We start from the raw sequence: 17080 nt of genomic DNA on the forward strand, positions 1-17080 counted from the left end.
AAGCTGCCATGATTCCAAAGCCGGTCAATCTTATTCCTCTCCAGGAGCCCCGTCTCGTTTTTACCACTTCCACTAGCTTGCGAGCTTGTTTGTATCTTTATTCCTCGGCCCTGAACGATAAAAAGTCCTCGGACGAGAAAGCGTTTCCTCGGAACTCTAGTGCCGATGCTAAACAAGAAGACTAGTCTGTTTAACCCCATCCCCCCCCTCCTTGCCCGTGATGCGCGATGATCTGGAATCGAGTGCGCAATCTCAACCACATAAGCTTTTCCCCCATGCCCTAGAGCCCACCGGGGATCCCCCGTCCTGCTACCCCCTCTTGCGACAGTAGGTAGATCGACCCTTGGGGGACCCCTGGCAGAGTGGGTAGGAGGGGGGGGGGGGGGGGGGGGGGGGAGGCATACGATGTAGGTAGTTTAACAACGGCTCTGAGGTGCCTTTGGTCTCAACAAAGGCTTGTTCGACTTGGTCCCTCCCGGCTGACGAATGATGGCCCCTGGGCCCTGGCTAATACTTGTGGACGCCAAGCCTATCGACCCGTCTTTGGCTCTGCAGTTTGTGTGTGTTGGATGGCTGCCCACAAATACTCGACCCTCCCAAAACACCGTACCGTAGTCGACGAGAGGGTGTTGGGACTTTGGGAATGGGGGCTCGTCAGAAACTTGACATAGCTTGGCAGAGCCAAGGTCTTGGGATATTGGGCATACATAAACAACCTTGCCCCTCCCTTCTCCGAGTCGCAGAACCCGCGACTCGACGGCAACGACTGTGGCTGTTCAACTCGCTGACGAGCGGGCTCACGACACACGATCAGAGCGACTGGACTGGATTCACGGCTCCTCTCGCATGTGCTGTGGTGCCGGCGGGAGCCGGGGAATGATTTTTTTTTTTCTTACGTCACTTGTCTTCTCCTGCTTTGTTTTTTACGTTCGGGGCCACCCGAGGCCGATGCAAGAGAGTTGCACCTTGATGTTTAATCTTGTTCTGCCAACGCCCGCCCACAGTTTCCCCCCTCCCCCTTTCAATCTGCTCGCGGAGGTAACCGACAGTGTGAGTGTACGAGTTGCAAGGCACCAGACAGGCGACTCGGCGAAGACTGCCCGACGTCGGCATTCCTCCACCCCCCCCTTTCGCTGAAGTGAGTCGGGGATGTAGGGCGAACAAGGCCTAGGTAGATCAAAGCACAACCCCGACTCGGTGCCGTGCGCCGTGCGCTATCCGCGCGTATCAGCTTGGCGGTGAATCTGGAGAAGGGCGCAGCAAGGATGTAGTCAGAGAGGAAGCTACTAAAACGTCCAAACACAGGGAAACAAAATTGCCTCTCCAAATACTTGGGAAGCTTTGACTACACAGGTTGGGGGGGCGGCGAAATCTTAGGATGACGCGTAGCTTCGAGACTAACGATTATTCGGGTCTTCAACCGTCGTGTGTCTTGGGTGATAAAACTGCGCTGTAGACCTCGTCGATAAGAGTTTCTGGCGAGACAGCTTAGTCTTCATGTATATTTCTGGCCTGCCCTCGATGCGGACGGGGCTCGGGAAGTGGGAGTCAGCCAAAGTCCGGGCAGCGCCGGTCAAGCTGAAATGCACCCGTCACCAGAGGACTACTCTTCTTCCAGCCGTTGATTGCAGGTGATGGGCAATATGACGGCGTCCTGCCGAGCGTGGCCCAAGTCGTCGGGGACGTGGTTGCACAGTCTCCGCGGCCCCAGCGCGATCATCCTGGCATGACATTGCGGATCACGGCACGGGGAGAGAGAGGAGGGGGGATGGAGGAGGAGGAGAGAACAATAGAGACCAAAGGTGAGAGGGCCGAAGGTTTGTTTCACACCGGATAGAGTTCATCGGCCGCAGCCAATCTCCGCTGATGGCCATCCACCCTCAGCCTCAGTCCTCAAGTTCTTGAATGACAGCTATTAGACCGGACCCAAGGCAACACACGTCTCAGGAAGCCACACTGCAGAAGTTAGACCTGGGCGCGGTGACGGCCAAGAGCGAAACCTGCCGCGGGCGAGCGCGAGAGACAGGGCAGCCACGTCGTCCGAAGCTCTGGGGTCGTGGCCGTTTGCGAGGGCAAGAGGGAAAATCCCAACTGCGGAAGAAAGCGAGCTGATCATCTCAGATGTTTCCAACAAGCCGGAACTGGGCGTTCCCTTGTCTGCTCAGGAACCTTGTGGGCCTTGGAGGCTGCAGCAGCCCGCAAGCTTTGAGTATACCCCACGGAGTATCGTGGCCATCCTCTCCCCCCATCCAATGCGCACGACTGAAACGACGTATACGCTAACATCAATGCTCGGGCCGTCAGAGGGGCTAGGCTTGCAGAAACGGTCGAAGCTAGAACGTCGAATACGATGGAGAGGCGATGCGTAAATAAGGCCCCCCCCTGCCCTCTGGGTTCCGCCCGACGGTCTGGATTGATCAGATTCTTTTCACATTAATCAGGAGTTGGCAGGCTACCATGGGACAAGAAGACGTCCTCCTGCACATCACGAGAACCACTTCAACAATTCGGTCAACATGAACACCTTCAACCCCCGCCGGGTGTCGTACCTGAGGCCGGCCACCGCGGTCTTCGAGGTGCGCGATTCCTGGGCGTCGACGTCGTCGCCGTACCCTTCGCTCAGCTCCATCGGGTATCCGGCATCCGAGAGGAGCGACGATGAGAGGTTCGCATCCGCCGTCTGGCACCGCACCTTTAACCATATCGACTACGCCGCGTACAAGGCGGCATGCGATGCCGAGAGGTGCGCCAAGCCCGAACGCGACCCCGACGTCTTCTCCGTCAAGTCCAGCGCCGCCAGGCGCGGCCTCTCGCGGCTGGGAGCCATGCTCACAATCTACCCCTACCGGGACATGGGGTGGCTCGTCACAATGGCCTTCATCATGGCGTCCATCTCCTTCACGCTCAACGGCATCTTCAGCCTCATCCACCTGCTCGACCCCAAGCTGGACTTCCCCGGGCGCGACACCGCCACCCAGGTCACCTTCGTCCTGGGCAGCTCGCTCCTGACCCTCAGCGCCTGGATGGGCCTGCTCGCCGCCATCAACGTCGACCGCGCCATCCTGGACCCGAAGAAGGACGCGCCCGACGCGTATAAGCCGGCGCTCCTCTGCAGCGACGAATTTGTCTGGGTTCCGAGCTGGGCCGAGTTCAGCAGTATCTTCTGGCCCAGCTCGGCCTTCCGCGCAGGAATCCTCCAGCTCCTCGCGGGGTCCTTCTTCACCATCGCCGCCGTCGGCGCGCTTCCCGGCGTGCTCGACCTTACCCACCCCAACGCCTCCATCATCTTCGTCTCCTCGCCGCAGCTCATCGGCGGCAGCTTCTTCGTCCTCGCCGGCCTCCTCATGATCTTCCTGTCCCAGGACAAGTGGTACATCCCGCTCATCCTCGACGCCAGTTGGCAAAACGGCTTCTGGAACCTGGTCGGCGCCAGCGGGTTCCTGGCTGTTGGGGTTGTCACTCTTCTTCACAAGAACGACGCGGTTACTCTTGCCTCGCTTTTGCTGATGAGCGGGCTCGGATTCTTGATTGCGAGTGTGATACAGTGGTACATCATCATGGAGTATTATCCCGTCAACCCATACTGGGAGGATCCGGTGGCGGCGGCGGAGATTCCTCCGCAGTCCATCTACTAAAGACGCGTTTATGACATGAAACCGGGGTTGGGGCGCTTGGGCATCAATATACCAGAAAGCAAGCAATTCTTTTAGACCACTCAGATTATAATACATGATTCAATGACTTCCTACATCAGGCCTCTTTCTGCTTTGTTTTGATGGATTTGTATGACGATGATATAATCCAATCCTGGGAACATTCAAATGTATAGCGGACCGAGACGTGCAAGCATGGTCTGAAGGGTTCACACAATGGGACGATTCTTCAAGTTATGAGGGGTTGACGTGCGAATTTTGTCTGAAGTTCCTCTACAAATTGACATGCATATGTAATACATGGAAACATAGATACAATATTACTACTGGTCGATGTCTCTTACTCTTCTCCAACGACATTATAGATGAAAATGTAATCCAATTCCGCGACTTTAATCTTCTCTCACACACTGTGAGCTTTCCTGAAACCTCATGGTGCCGATTCAAGTGTGCTTTCAATCTATCCCACGAGGGATGAAGACGGAAGCGACAAACCCTTACAGTCTCGTAGCAATGGAGCTGGTCATGGCAGATGCTCATTTTTGAGACCTGCGAGCGGCAATGGTGTAGAATATGCTGCCGTCATAAACACCACGGATGTCTTCCTTTTTCATGCGACCATCAGCGGGCCATAGCATGAGATAAGTAGCCAACCCTGAAGCCGCGTCAGTCATGCGATACAGGCAATACTGTAACAAGACTCACATTCGAAGAAAGCGCCACCCCAGCCAATTGGGTCGGCAACCAGTCTTTGACCTTTCAACATGGCAAGAATGTCCCGGAATGTCATAAAATCCCGGCCTTCGGCATACTTGGCGAACATGTCTTCAAACTTCTGCGGGTTGAAGCGGCCCTCGGTGTCGTAGGTATTGGTGTCGCTGCCATGCTTGTCCTTGTGGATCCTGGCGGTGTAGATGCGGAACAGAGGGTCAGGGAGGTAACCGGACAGGGTTGGGTACGAGAAGTTGCTGTGGATGATGAAGACGGAGAGAAGGGAGAGGAAGATGCCGAACCCGAGCCTGTGGAAGCCCCAGAAGGTGTCGGTGGGATAGATCACGCCATCTTTATCCTGAGATGTCGTTAGAACGTTCATGGCATCGGCTGGTGCCATTATAAGCTTACTGTGTCGAAGAAATCGCAATGCTGCTGGAGAACCTAGAAGCCACGATACAACAGTCAGTTCACCAACACATGCTCATGTATCAGATATTTAGATCGTACAGTTTGATGGCGATGTCTCTGAGCCCAGCCATTCGCTGTAGTGCCATGGGGCTTTTCATAAGTTGCAGCGATATTGGCTCTTGGAGTGCCTAGAGTTCGATCAGTTGCCAGCCCCGCAGACATGGATCTGGCGACATACCGGTATGGGCAAGCTTCTGATCATGCTCCGGTTGCAGGAAAGGCTTGCGTTGGACAGTAACGGGAACCTCGGGGATAGAGGTCACGACAGGCTCGCTAAGCTTACGATCGGCTGGCGATGGCATCTTCGTGTAGTTGTGGTTTTAAAGAGTCAACAGTTTTTTTTAGATTTTTGGTGATTTAGAAGAATGGTGAGAGCCAGTACGAACGTCGATATTAGAAAAGTCCCAGACGTGGTGGTTTATAGCGTACCCGGATCAAGGTAACATATTGCTCAATGTGAGTCGCTCATTGTGACGTCACTGAGCTATATATCATCACACATTACGTGTTCGGGCTACCGGTATGATGCACCTGGGCTCCTCGTTTCATTATCTGCATGTGACAACTAGATACATTCTTCTCCTCTGCCATGGGTCCAAGGGCACCTTTGAGTGAGGTCTTAAAGCAGCCGTCATGTCATTTCTGATAGGCTAACCCACCAGGTGTCTAGCGTGGGGAATGTCGGCACAACTGGTGACCATCCAGACGCTGGCGGAGAATGGTGATGACCGAATATGATCCATTGAAGAAGATGTTTATAGGCATATGCCCTTCTTTCGTGGTGGGCCCTCTGCTGACTACGATTCAACATTCAAGTTTGACATTCTAAAGCAATCAAACCATTGTATTTTTATTTTATATTTTCTTTAAAACTAGGACTGAAAGAGTTCCATTTCGTAGCTTTGAACAGACTGGGTTCAAGAGGCTGCCTCATCATAGCTGAACGAAATCCAAACGCCTAGATACAGTACAGCTAAATAGACTCGGAATATAGGATCATGAACACATCAATTCAAACAGCTCTCTGACGTGTCTGTTTTCCATCTCAACAAACCCCAAGTGCGTCGACCCCGAATGATCTGGTAAGAGCACCCTGCAGCAAAGCTGAGCTCCCTCAACAAAAGATTGCATCTCAATCGCTTTGGCAAATGGCAGGATCAAGTCATCTCAACTCTGCATTGGCAGCTGGCTTGGGGTCGGCAAGACAGCGTGGCATTGGGACGAGAGTGAATGGATCGAGGCAAGATGCTTTACCGACGCTCCACAACTTCGGCATTGACTTGATTGACATAGCGGAAGCATCTATCACCGGCCAGTTGGCCGGCGGTCTGCCCCGTAACAATGTTGTCGTGCATATCGAGTACTGTAGCACACCTATGAAGACGACCAGCTTCGCCCACCCTGTCGTCGGCCCCGTCATTAGCCTGAGAGGCAGTCTCGGTCGGGCAGGCCTAGGCCGTACTGACATTTACCCCGTCCAAGGTCTCAGTCATCTTCAAGCCTGTCACTAGTCGCCATGGGCATATCCAAGTTTGTCAGCGGAGGGTTTACTAGAGCCGTTGGCGTATTGCAATACGAAAAGGAGGTGCCAAAGTCCCTAGATAGGGTGAAAGCACGATATTTCCCTGACAACAAATCAGTGTGAAACTCACATCTTGCGCCACTATGCCAAAGTCCCGGGCAATATCGCAAGCTCAATATAAGGATGTCGGCCTCATCTCTCAGTCGTACGAGAAGCACGTGGCTGAGAACCCGCCGTTCAAAGATGATTGATTCAGCAGCTACGATATAAAAGGCATCCAGCGCGGCGCAGTGCGATATCGCAAAGAATTGAGGGAAGGGCGTGCCTTCCGTGGCGCTCAAGTACAACATCGACAAGGGAATTGTGCTTGTTGCGAGCGTTCACAATGCAGAGCAAGCAAAGGATGTGATTGTTGCGCTGGAGGCTGAGTGACGATGAAGTTGACATAACCAACAAAGTCGGTCTTGAGGACTAAACAACATCGTTCTGGCAACAAGGCGAAATGGGGAAGACGGCTCCAGCACGAGAAAACCAGCCCGGATGAAGCAGACCATGGTCCTAGAGGAACCCTGTGATATTCAACATCGTGGCTAAGTAGTCTTGTGATTCAAAAGTCCGCGCACTTGGGCTATGCCGCAGTCGACGAGCGTTGGGAGAGAGTTCTTCGGTGACCGAAAACTCGCACCATACAAAGCCCTACTCGGCCGCGAGTGACTTTCCTCTTCCGATATCTCATGCTATCCCTTATCAGCGCAGGCCAGCAGTTGGCAGGCCTCCACGCCTCATCATCAGATTCCATGCTGGCCATCCTGACGAACTGTTGGCGAATGGACTGTTGCCCTCCACTTGCGAAAGTCAGCACAGCCAACCCGCCACCATACGTGACGTGTCAAGTCCAAAGGATACAAAAGGCAACGCCACCAGACGGCGAACGCTTGGACAATGCTCGGGCTCCGGGAACAACGGCCTCCATTCCTTGGCAAGATGGGCGTTTTCATCAATACTGAAACCAAATCTTATTATAGCCTACGTCCCCGAGGGAACAGACCCACGGCATCCTGTTCGCTGCTTGCCACGGGGCTCGTCTCAAGAAACATGTTCGTCTCTTGGCGGCATGGCGCATGTCAGCGCTGTGCCGATGTTACTATTGCAGGATCGTGGTCCCTTTGCCAGTCCTCGCAACCAACCGAATCACTCTGTTCGGCATGCACGACCGTTGAGCCTTCCAACCAGTCGGACTGGGAAGAACGCGCGGTAGGACTCGGAAACCCACGAGCCTGTGAACATAGCCTGATACCGTTGCCGGCCCGCTTATTGTCAGGTCGACCTGTTTGTCTGATCCTGCGCATCGAGCATTGACAGAACGAACACTTCCAAGAGAGGAAATATCCGGGAAGCCCGGCGCCCGAGGCATTCAATGCTTTCCATGATGATAAGTGGAAGGTTGCAAGTACGCGTCAATGACAGGGCCGAACGGTAGGAATTGGCAACAAACGCATCATCATGACCCTTGAGAGAAGGGATGTGATTTGTGACCAGACTCGGTCATACACAACGGCTATCGAACCGATACGGCACAGGTCTTTGCGACAAGATCCGAGCCGTGTAGTTATGAGATGAAAGAATCCTCAAAATTATAGCAAAAGGCTGCCTCAGAGTTTGGGACTCAATAAGTGATATTACAGTCTGTAGAATGATAGATGCGTAGGCTCTCTCAGTTATTGTTTGACACCCCCAGCCCATATATTTCTTGTAGCTTCATGGCTTTGCTGTTATTTGCACTGGGGGGAAGCTGGGAAGTGCCACATCTGTAATGAAGCTCTTGCATGAACGAAAATGACTTGATAGATTGCAGACGTCAAAGGAGCTCCCCAGTCCCGAAGTGCCAATCACTCACTCACTTAGGGGCCCACCCACCCTCCAGCTAGCTATTCACGGAATTCGAAGCGACGCTTGGAAAGAGTGATTTCTATCTGACCAACCGTCTGAGGGAATATATGCGTTGCCAAGATGCCTGCAGGCAATGGGTGTAAAAGTAAGTGTGTATCTAAGAAATCTCGGTCGAAAAATAAAGCCTTGATTGCCGTCGCATCATTATCTCAAGCAGCAAAACGATATGATCAGTGGGAGGCTTGAACTCCCGGCCTTGGCATTACACAACATTTCAGGTGAAATATTAGTACCACGCTCTAACCAACTGAGCTAACCGACCAGTTAGATGTAAATAGTAGATCTGACATTATATTTCGATGAATGGGGCTGTAGTGGAGTTGCGAAATGAGTGTAATCTCTGTCCCGGCTGCGCCGCGACCATCTGATCCTCTGCTTCACAGCCGAACGATAACGCCGAGTACCGGTTTCCTGGAAAGGTTATGTAAAAAACCCTCTGTCAAAGACCCGGCGATGCAGGAAGACCGCCTGGCAACTGTATCATTATTTGGTTGGCACATCCGGCAGACATCTTAGCATGGCGGTGAGTGTGTTGGGGGATGAGCCACTTACAGGCGATATGCCTGCTGGCTTTAGTTGGGTGGAACCGTTCGGCTCAGATTAGTGAACTGCTTGGATGAGCACTGCAAAGCGTACGAGATAAAAGTCAGAAGAAGTATGCTTCACCCAACAATTGAATTCAAATCAAAGGCCACCGCCGCTCCATCTTACCGCGGTCGAGTGAGGGCATTGTGAGACAGGTGGATGTGGCAAAAACCTAGAAATAAATCTCCGGAAAAGCAAAGAGCATAGGGATGATGATCCTCTCCCAACACGTCCACTCTCCTCCCTTCTCCCTGCATCAACAAGCCATGTCAACCATCTCAGGGCCTCGCATCAACTACAGATTCCGTCCCTACACGTGCCGCTTCGTGATACGCGTAACCCAGACCGCCAGACCGTGCATGACGTCGGTAATGCCCAAGAATGCCCTGACCGGATCCGAACCCGATGATCCGCGACGGATCTAAGCCCCCTCCCCGATGGGCGCGCCATGTGGCCCTTCCACGAACTCCTTTCAGCGCTAAAGTCTCACCAGGAACTAGGTAGGTAGGCACAGAGCCCCTTATCCCAAGGACAAGGCAAGGTAATGCAATGCAAGAGAGAGGTAGGTAGGTAGGCACGTAGGGTAGACAGGCAGACAGGGTAGGTAGGCAGTTGGGCGTCACGTCACGCAAAGCAAAGGACACTGACCCTCGAGTGTCGCGCATTTCCCATTCTTCATCAAGCGCGGCGCATTTCTTGTCTTCGTTCTACCTAAAACATCCATCCAATCCGGAAAACCTTCTCTTACGAACCTGCTCTCGCACGGGGCCCTGTCAACCACGTACTCGTCCTGAAGGCGACGACTCGAGGCCTCGCGCATGGAACGTTCGTGTCATCCTTCTACCCCGGATTCTCGAAAACCCGTTGACCGCGCGCCACGCCTGGATGCCTTTTTGCCCTGCCATGTGTTAAAGCACCGCCTTGTTGACAGACTGTGCACTCTCAACCAAGGACGTCCATCCCGAGCAATCCATCTCGCCCACCATGGACTCCAGGGCCCGAGAGCCAACGCTTATCAATGCCATGCGTCCCCGAGCTTCCGACAGTGAGAAGGCCGCTCTCCTTTTGAATGAACCGTCCTGCAGCTTCTCGACCGACATGATGCCCGACGGGAGCCAATTTGATCGCGCTACCAAGGACCAAGTCTCCAACTACGACAACCACCCTACTACCAAGCGGTCCGGACCAGCCCACCCTCTGCAAAAATGTTCGAGGTCATGGATTACAGGCGCCGTCGCGTCGTGCCTCACGGGCCTCATCCTGATCTCAGCCTACTCTGGCAGCGGGCTATTCGGCGCCGGCAGCTGGTTAGCCCGCCATCATCAAGCACAATTAGCTGCTTCTCCAGCCTCTCCACCGTCTCGAGCCTCTCCAGTCCGGAACTGGGATGCGGCCGTCTCGAAGGCGACGGCCTTTGTGGCGCAGCTCAACCTGACCGAAAAGGCGCAGATGGTCACTGGCCAACTCGGGCTTGAGGCCGGCGGTTGCATCGGCAACATCCCGCCGATCGAGCGCGTCGGCTTCCCCGGCCTCTGCTTGCTCGACGGCCCCACGGCACTGGACCGCGCCGACCTCGTCAGCGTCTTCCCGGCCGGCCTGACGACCGCCGCCAGCTGGGACAAGGAACTCATCTACCTGCGTGGCAAAGCCCTGGGCGAGGAGTTCCACGATAAAGGCGTCCACGTCGGACTCGGGTATGTTCTTTTCCCTCTCCACCCCTCAATACTCGCCTGGTTCGTATCTGCTCACATGTTCGATATAGCCCGGTTGCTGGGCCGCTGGGGCGTCAGCCTTTGGGAGGCCGAAACTGGGAGGGTTTCTCGGTAGATCCGTATCTCACGGGCATCGCCATGCAACTCACTATTGAGGGCATGCAATCAGCGGGCGTGCAAGCCTGCGCCAAGCACTTCATTGGCAACGAGCAAGAAACGCAGCGGACCAACTCCTGGCTCGCAAACGGCACGGAAGTCGCCGCCATTTCATCCAATATTGACGACCGCACCCTTCACGAGCTATATCTCTGGCCCTTTGCAAACTCGGTCCGGGCCGGGGTCTCCAGCTTCATGTGCAGCTACAACCGTCTGAACCAGACCTACGCGTGTGAGAACTCGGGCTTGCTGAACGACATCCTCAAGACGGAGTTGGCTTTTGAGGGGTACGTCATGTCCGATTGGTTCGCGACCCATTCCGGGGCGGACTCCATCAACAACGGGTTGGACATGAACATGCCCGGGCCGATTGGCCATGCCCAGGTTCTCACGGGTGAGACGTACTGGGGGCCAAATATCACGAGAATGATCAAGGACGGCTCGGTTTCTGAGGACCGCCTGGATCAGATGATCCGGCTGATCATGACGCAATTTTACCTCTTCGACCAGGACAGCGCCGACTATCCCACCGTCGACCCGTCCATTGTTTACACCATCGCGGCTCAGTCAAACCTGCTGGACCTGCTCCCGCTGGAGCCGCCCCCGAGCCGTGATGTCCGACGCGACCATGCCAACATCATCCGCAAGCTGGGAGCCGAGGCGACGGTCCTCCTCAAGAACGTCAACGGGACTCTCCCGCTCAAGAACCCGGCCAACATTGGCGTCTTTGGCAACGATGCAGCAGACCCGGCCGACGGACTGGTCTTTGGGGCTGGCTTCGAGATCGGCACACTCTCCGTCGGCGGCGGGTCCGGCACCGGTCGGCATACGTACCTTGTCTCGCCGCTCGAAGCCATCAAGGCGCATTCGCGCAAGACGGGGGCTCGTGTGCAGTACATCCTCAACAACAAGGTGCTGGCCGCCGGCGACTTCAGCAGCATGTACCCCGTCCCCGAGGTTTGCCTCGTCTTTCTCAACACGTTTGCGTCGGAGGCGTACGACAGGACGGACCACGAGGCGGACTGGAACTCGACGCTGGCTGTCGAGAATGTCGCGCGGCGCTGCCCCAACACCGTCGTGGTGACGCACTCTGCGGGCATCAACACCTTGCCGTGGGCTGGGAACCCGAACGTCACGGCCATCTTGGCGGCTCACCTGCCGGGGCAGGAGTCCGGCAACTCCATTGTTGACGTTCTCTGGGGCCAAGTGAACCCGTCGGGCAAGCTGCCGTACTCCATCCCCGTCGATGCAAAGGACACTGACATCCCCATCGTCAACCTCACCGAGGCAGAGGTCACTTCCCCGACGGTGTGGCAGGCTGATTTCACCGAGGGCCTTCTCATCGACTACCGGCAGCTGGATGCCAACAACATTGACCCGCTCTACGAGTTTGGCTTCGGCCTGAGCTACACCACGTTCGACATCGACGCATCTCTGGAGGTCAAGCAGCTGGTCAAGAACGTCGCGGCCGCGCCAAACCCCTCTACACCAAACGCACCCGGAGGCAACCCAGAGCTCTGGGACGCCGTCGTCCGCGTGACCGCCCGCGTCACGAACACCGGGCCTGTTGCCGGTGCCACGGTGCCCCAGCTCTATGTCTCGCTGCCCCAAGGCTCGGTCCCCGAGGGCACGCCCGTGCAGGTCCTGCGAGGGTTCGAGAAGGTGTTTCTAGAGTCAGGACAGTCTGTTGCTGTCGGTTTCGATGTGTTGCGGCGCGATCTGAGTTACTGGGACGTGGCATCGCAGACTTGGGTCATTCCGAATGGGCCGATAGCGTTCCGAGTTGGCTTCAGCTCTCGGGACATCAAGGCGACGGCGGAGCATGCTGTTCGGTCCTCTTAGGAAGTGAGCATTACTAGGGTTTTAAAAGTTTACGGCGTGCGTTGTTCGTTTCGTGATTTGTGTACGCTTTAGGGGTTTAGAAAATCTCAAGTTCGATTTCTGTAAATAAGAGTCTTCTTCGCGATGTGGATGTCACAGTGCTTGATGATTCGGGTCACTCATGATAAAACTAACATGGCGCATTTGTTGGCTATCGCGACGTCGACTACATGATTCCTGATCATGGACTCTTCAATGGTTACTTTAGTAAAGCTGGTAACTATTCTGTGCCCATCGACAAAAGGCGGGCACTTCCGAAGGAATCGAGCCGCAATTTTCGTTGTATTCCTGACGTCCCTCAAAAACTTGACTAAAAAGTCGTACATCAGCAAACCCAAAGACCCCAGTTTCCTACCAGTCATACCGATCTGATCATGACTCGATTCTCCATTGGCAATCCCTAATTTCGCGAACCAACCCAGCTTGAGATATCGGTTGAAGTATTAGGCGCGGACAAACATTGTACCTGCGGTGCATATAAGCGGTTGCTGCCCCGCGTCGTGGACGGAGCTGACTTTGTCCGTCTTTTCTAACATTGACCCAACTCAACACCATACCCCAGCCTACCAATATAGCAGCGCCAAACATGTCTATTCCGCAACGTATAGCACCGCCGGTGGAATCTCTCAGGGAATTTTACGTCGGGAGAGATGTTCACAGCGTCCCCAAGCCTGCAGCGGTCTTGGATGCGGCCAAGATTAGACGGCACTGCCAGTCGATGTTAGACGGCGTGGACGCGCTTGAATTGGGATTTCGGGCTCATGTCAAAACTCACAAAGTAAGTCCCTTTGTCGGTGGTGAGCTGTGGTGGTATCTTCTCGCGGGATTCATCACTGGGAAGCGCATCTGGCGGTCCTAGGTTGCAGTCCCAGGCTGATCCACGGTCCAGACGAAGGAAGTCACCCGTCTCCAGGCTGGCGAGAAACACCAACAAGCCAACTTCGTCGTATCTACCGTGGCGGAGATCGAACATCTGCTGTCCGTCTTCCAAGGCTATATTGATGCAGGCCGTGATGTCAACGTGCTCTACGGTGTACCGCTCCTCGGATCCCAGGTCGACCGACTGGCTATTTTGAACAAGCAACTTGGGAGGAACGGCCTTACTGTCATGACAGAGCACCCTTCACAGCTAGAGTCAGTCAAGCGTCTGCAAGAACTCACCGGATTTCCTGTTGGCGTCTTTCTCAAGGTCGACACGGGCTACCATCGCGCAGGTTTGCCTGCGGCGGCGCTCAACAAAAAAAGACTGCTGGAACAGCTCATCCAGCTTGACGCAGATAGCCGGGTCACTTTCGTGGGCGTGTACTCTCACAGCAGCTTGAGCTACAACGACACAACGGCCGACAAAGCGATGCACAACCTGGCCGCCGAGATCGAAGGCTGCTTGGAGGCTCTGCACGCCGACGCCGACCTCCTCCTGAGCAAGGGCCCGCGCGAGCTCATCATCAGCGTCGGCGCAACCCCGCAAGTCACGGCCATTGAGAACTTGACGGCGGGCGCAGCCGGCGGGCCCGGAGAGCAGCGCCTCCGCGAAGCGATCGCCAAAGCCAAGACCGGGTCACGCGGAGAGCTGCGGTCGAGCCTCGAGCTCCATGCCGGCGTCTACTCTGTTCTCGACATGCAGCAGATGTCCACTCGCTCGAGGAAGGACCTTGACAGCTACGAGGATGAGGTGGCCATAACCGTGGTGGCGGAGGTCTGCGGCGTCTACAACGATGGCGAGCGGGAGAAGCCCGAGGCTTTGGTCGCCGTCGGAACGCTCGGTCTGGGGAGGGAGCCCTGCCCTTCGTACAGCGGCTGGGGCGTCAGTGGTCGCCTGCCGTTTCCTGGGTCTGAACACGGCCACAAACTCGTTGTCGAGAGGATCAGCCAGGAACACTCCATCCTCTCCTGGGACTCTGGCCCGGAAAAGGAGATCGACCTACCACGGATCCCGTTGGAGGTCGGGGAGACCGTTAGCATATACCCAAACCATGCGTGTGTCACGGGGGCTTTGTACGGCTGGTATCTGGTGGTGGACTCAAGCAGGCCCAATAAGACGGAGATCGTGGATGTTTGGGTTCGAGGATCTGGATGGTGATGTGCGAAGGCTGCAAACCAAAAGAAGAAAAAAGAGAAAAAACAAGGATGGGGGGAGGGGGGTTCCTACTGACAGCAACTGATTCGTTTATACAAGCCTTTCTCTATGATTTTAGTCTACGGACTTGACCGTGTGGTACCGAACTTCTAATCGTTTCTTTCGATCGCGTCTTAAGCACTGGAGCCTTCGACTAGCTTTCTAAGTGTCTCCAGGCTATCCTTGTCCCACGCACCAACCTTGCCCTGCCACTTATCTCCAGCGCCGCCTCCCTTCACCCCCGTGACGATGTCCTTTATCTTCGGCACCACCGCATCTACGCTGCTCTTCTCTCCGAGCACGACGAGCTGCCCGCTCTTCTTCTCTTCGCCAGTCGCCACGACAGCCACACCGCCACACGCCATGACGGCGTCTTTGATGCTGGCCGCGACCCATTTTACAAAGTCGGCGTTGCCGTCGGCGCGGTGGATCCACACGCTCTTGCTGGTCTGCAGCCTGGCCTTGACTGCCTCTGCTTCGAACTCGGCAATGTCGGAGAGCAACTTCTTCTCCCTCTTCTTTAGATCCGCGGCCGAGGCCTGCACGGCCTTGACGCTCTGGACCACCTCGTCCGCGGTGTTCTTGCTGGACAGCAGCTTGGAGATGGTGCCCATCGCGCTGATGGAGGACGCGGCGAGGTTGATGGCTCTGTCGCCCGCCGAGAAGTAGAGGCGGAAGTTCTTGCCGTGGACCGGCTCTCCGTGATGGACAAGAATGAGCGAGATGTGCGAGGTCTGTGAGAGATGGGTTCCACAACACCTGCCATGTATGTCAGTGATGGAGCACGATGAGCATGGGACGGACGGGGAGGGGGGGGGGGGGCTCTGTACGTGTTGCGGTCAATTTCCCCAATGCGGATTACTCGCACAACCCCCTTGGCCTGGTCGTAGTCTTCCGGCATCTTGTGAGTCTTGGCATCGTCCGGCGTCTCGACGGTGATGGGCGCGCTCGAGCGGATGATGTCGTTACACCGGGCTTGGATAGCCTGCAGTTCGGCCTCGGAGGGTTTGCGGGGCAGATCGACGTAGTTCATAGCTCCGCTTTTCCCCATACCCCATCCGAGGGTATTCAGGTCGTCGTAGGTGTTCATCACGGCGGAGAGGAGGTGCTGGCCGGTGTGCTGCTGCATGTGATCCCACCTACGCTGGAAGTCGACCTCCTGGCGGACTGTTTCGCCAGGTACCAGGGGCTGAGGTGAGTGGTAAACGCAGCGTAGCCCAACACGTTCAACGAATTCAATCAGGATAGGAGTCGCCCCTGGGTTCGATAACGGAGTGATGGTTCCATGGTCGGATGGTTGTCCGCCGCCTGGAACACCCGGCTCCGTCAGTCTTCTATCTTCGGACTGTGTGTTTTTTGATGAGAAGCACCTTCAGGAAAAAGGACCGAGTCGGCAAACTCAATCAGCCAAGTTTCGGAGGTGTCTCCATTAACAGCATCGCCCGCGGACTTGTCCTTATTGCCATTCTTTCTGGCCGTTGAAGGGGGCCGTTTCTCACACGAGATGACCTCGGCCTCTAGTGTCCGTAGATAGGAGCTACGTTGACAGGCCAGAGCCCCCACAACCTGGGCCCTTGTTGATTCGGTGACAGCCATTGCGGTGATCTGAGCCTTTTACCGTGTACTTGTCTCAATGGGATTGCGATGAACTTCGATGAGTGACCGGTGTCCGGATGTATGTAAAGTGGAGATATCACGTGCTTGTTTTTGATATGTCTTTGTTTACCCCGGGCGTTGGGATACGTAGCTCTGCTGACGTAATAATCTCGCTTACTATTGATGGAAGATTTCATCGGTGATAGGCTTCATCATCGGCGATAACTGGTGATGCCCAGCATCGCAACACCAACCGAACGTGGAACTTGATCCCCGAGTTCTGACACAGATGGATGGAGCCATTTTCTTGCCGCTACATAATAACCGCAGAAATAACAGAAAATATACACCATAATCAGTGTCCGTTCTCAACTCTTTTGAAGGCAGAAGAAGTCGGCTGCTTTGACCTCAGCTCGCCACCCCTCCAGATGGGTACCGCGTCGGGAACCAAGCACGTCACTTACACCGACGTACACATCTTCTGTGATCAGAAAACGAATTATATTTTGTAACAAAATTGCGCTTGAAGCGTTTTTAAACACAACGTTTCGTGGCGCCGACCAATGAATACCTGGTGTAGTATTCTTCCTTGGCTTTTGCTCTTGATTCCTGCTCTGATATCGCGTCGTGACAATATGTGAGCCTGATACATATCGGCTGAAAGTACCTGTCATTAATCAAAAAATATTGGAGGTCATTTGTTCGCCAGATGAGACACATTGAAATA

The 17080-nt window shown here is 54.9% G+C and overlaps 6 protein-coding genes and 1 non-coding gene across 7 annotated transcripts; 4 read left to right on the forward strand and 3 right to left on the reverse strand.

Annotated features, from left to right (window-relative positions):
* Positions 1 to 2516: 2516 nt before the first annotated feature.
* Positions 2517 to 3635, forward strand: GLRG_11155 (uncharacterized protein; the record flags this gene model as incomplete). The annotated part of the gene is made up of 1 exon (XM_008101840.1): positions 2517 to 3635. The coding sequence occupies one exon, from the start codon at positions 2517 to 2519 to the stop codon at positions 3633 to 3635; it is 1119 nt and encodes a 372-aa protein (XP_008100031.1).
* Positions 3636 to 4189: 554 nt separating this feature from the next.
* GLRG_11156 (uncharacterized protein) lies at positions 4190 to 5137 on the reverse strand (the record flags this gene model as incomplete). Its single annotated transcript, XM_008101841.1, has 5 exons — positions 4190 to 4308; positions 4359 to 4722; positions 4776 to 4808; positions 4875 to 4963; positions 5014 to 5137. The coding sequence occupies 5 exons, from the start codon at positions 5135 to 5137 to the stop codon at positions 4190 to 4192; spliced, it is 729 nt and encodes a 242-aa protein (XP_008100032.1).
* Positions 5138 to 5983: 846 nt separating this feature from the next.
* Positions 5984 to 6346, forward strand: GLRG_11157 (aldo/keto reductase; the record flags this gene model as incomplete). Its single annotated transcript, XM_008101842.1, has 1 exon — positions 5984 to 6346. The coding sequence occupies one exon, from the start codon at positions 5984 to 5986 to the stop codon at positions 6344 to 6346; it is 363 nt and encodes a 120-aa protein (XP_008100033.1).
* A 2128-nt stretch (positions 6347 to 8474) lies between these two features.
* Positions 8475 to 8569, reverse strand: GLRG_13281. The gene has a single exon. It is a non-coding gene; the product is annotated as a tRNA-Ile (tRNA).
* Positions 8570 to 9915: 1346 nt separating this feature from the next.
* On the forward strand, positions 9916 to 12602 carry GLRG_11158 (glycosyl hydrolase family 3 N terminal domain-containing protein; the record flags this gene model as incomplete). The annotated part of the gene is made up of 2 exons (XM_008101843.1): positions 9916 to 10586; positions 10655 to 12602. 2 exons carry the CDS (start codon positions 9916 to 9918, stop codon positions 12600 to 12602), a joined length of 2619 nt encoding a protein of 872 aa, XP_008100034.1.
* A 625-nt stretch (positions 12603 to 13227) lies between these two features.
* GLRG_11159 (uncharacterized protein) lies at positions 13228 to 14721 on the forward strand (the record flags this gene model as incomplete). The annotated part of the gene is made up of 2 exons (XM_008101844.1): positions 13228 to 13419; positions 13531 to 14721. 2 exons carry the CDS (start codon positions 13228 to 13230, stop codon positions 14719 to 14721), a joined length of 1383 nt encoding a protein of 460 aa, XP_008100035.1.
* A 170-nt stretch (positions 14722 to 14891) lies between these two features.
* GLRG_11160 (threonyl and Alanyl tRNA synthetase second additional domain-containing protein) lies at positions 14892 to 16353 on the reverse strand (the record flags this gene model as incomplete). Its single annotated transcript, XM_008101845.1, has 3 exons — positions 14892 to 15516; positions 15588 to 16065; positions 16128 to 16353. 3 exons carry the CDS (start codon positions 16351 to 16353, stop codon positions 14892 to 14894), a joined length of 1329 nt encoding a protein of 442 aa, XP_008100036.1.
* Positions 16354 to 17080: the final 727 nt, after the last annotated feature.

This window comes from Colletotrichum graminicola (assembly GCF_000149035.1).
Source record: "Colletotrichum graminicola M1.001 genomic scaffold supercont1.76, whole genome shotgun sequence".
Lineage (NCBI taxonomy): Eukaryota > Fungi > Ascomycota > Sordariomycetes > Glomerellales > Glomerellaceae > Colletotrichum > Colletotrichum graminicola.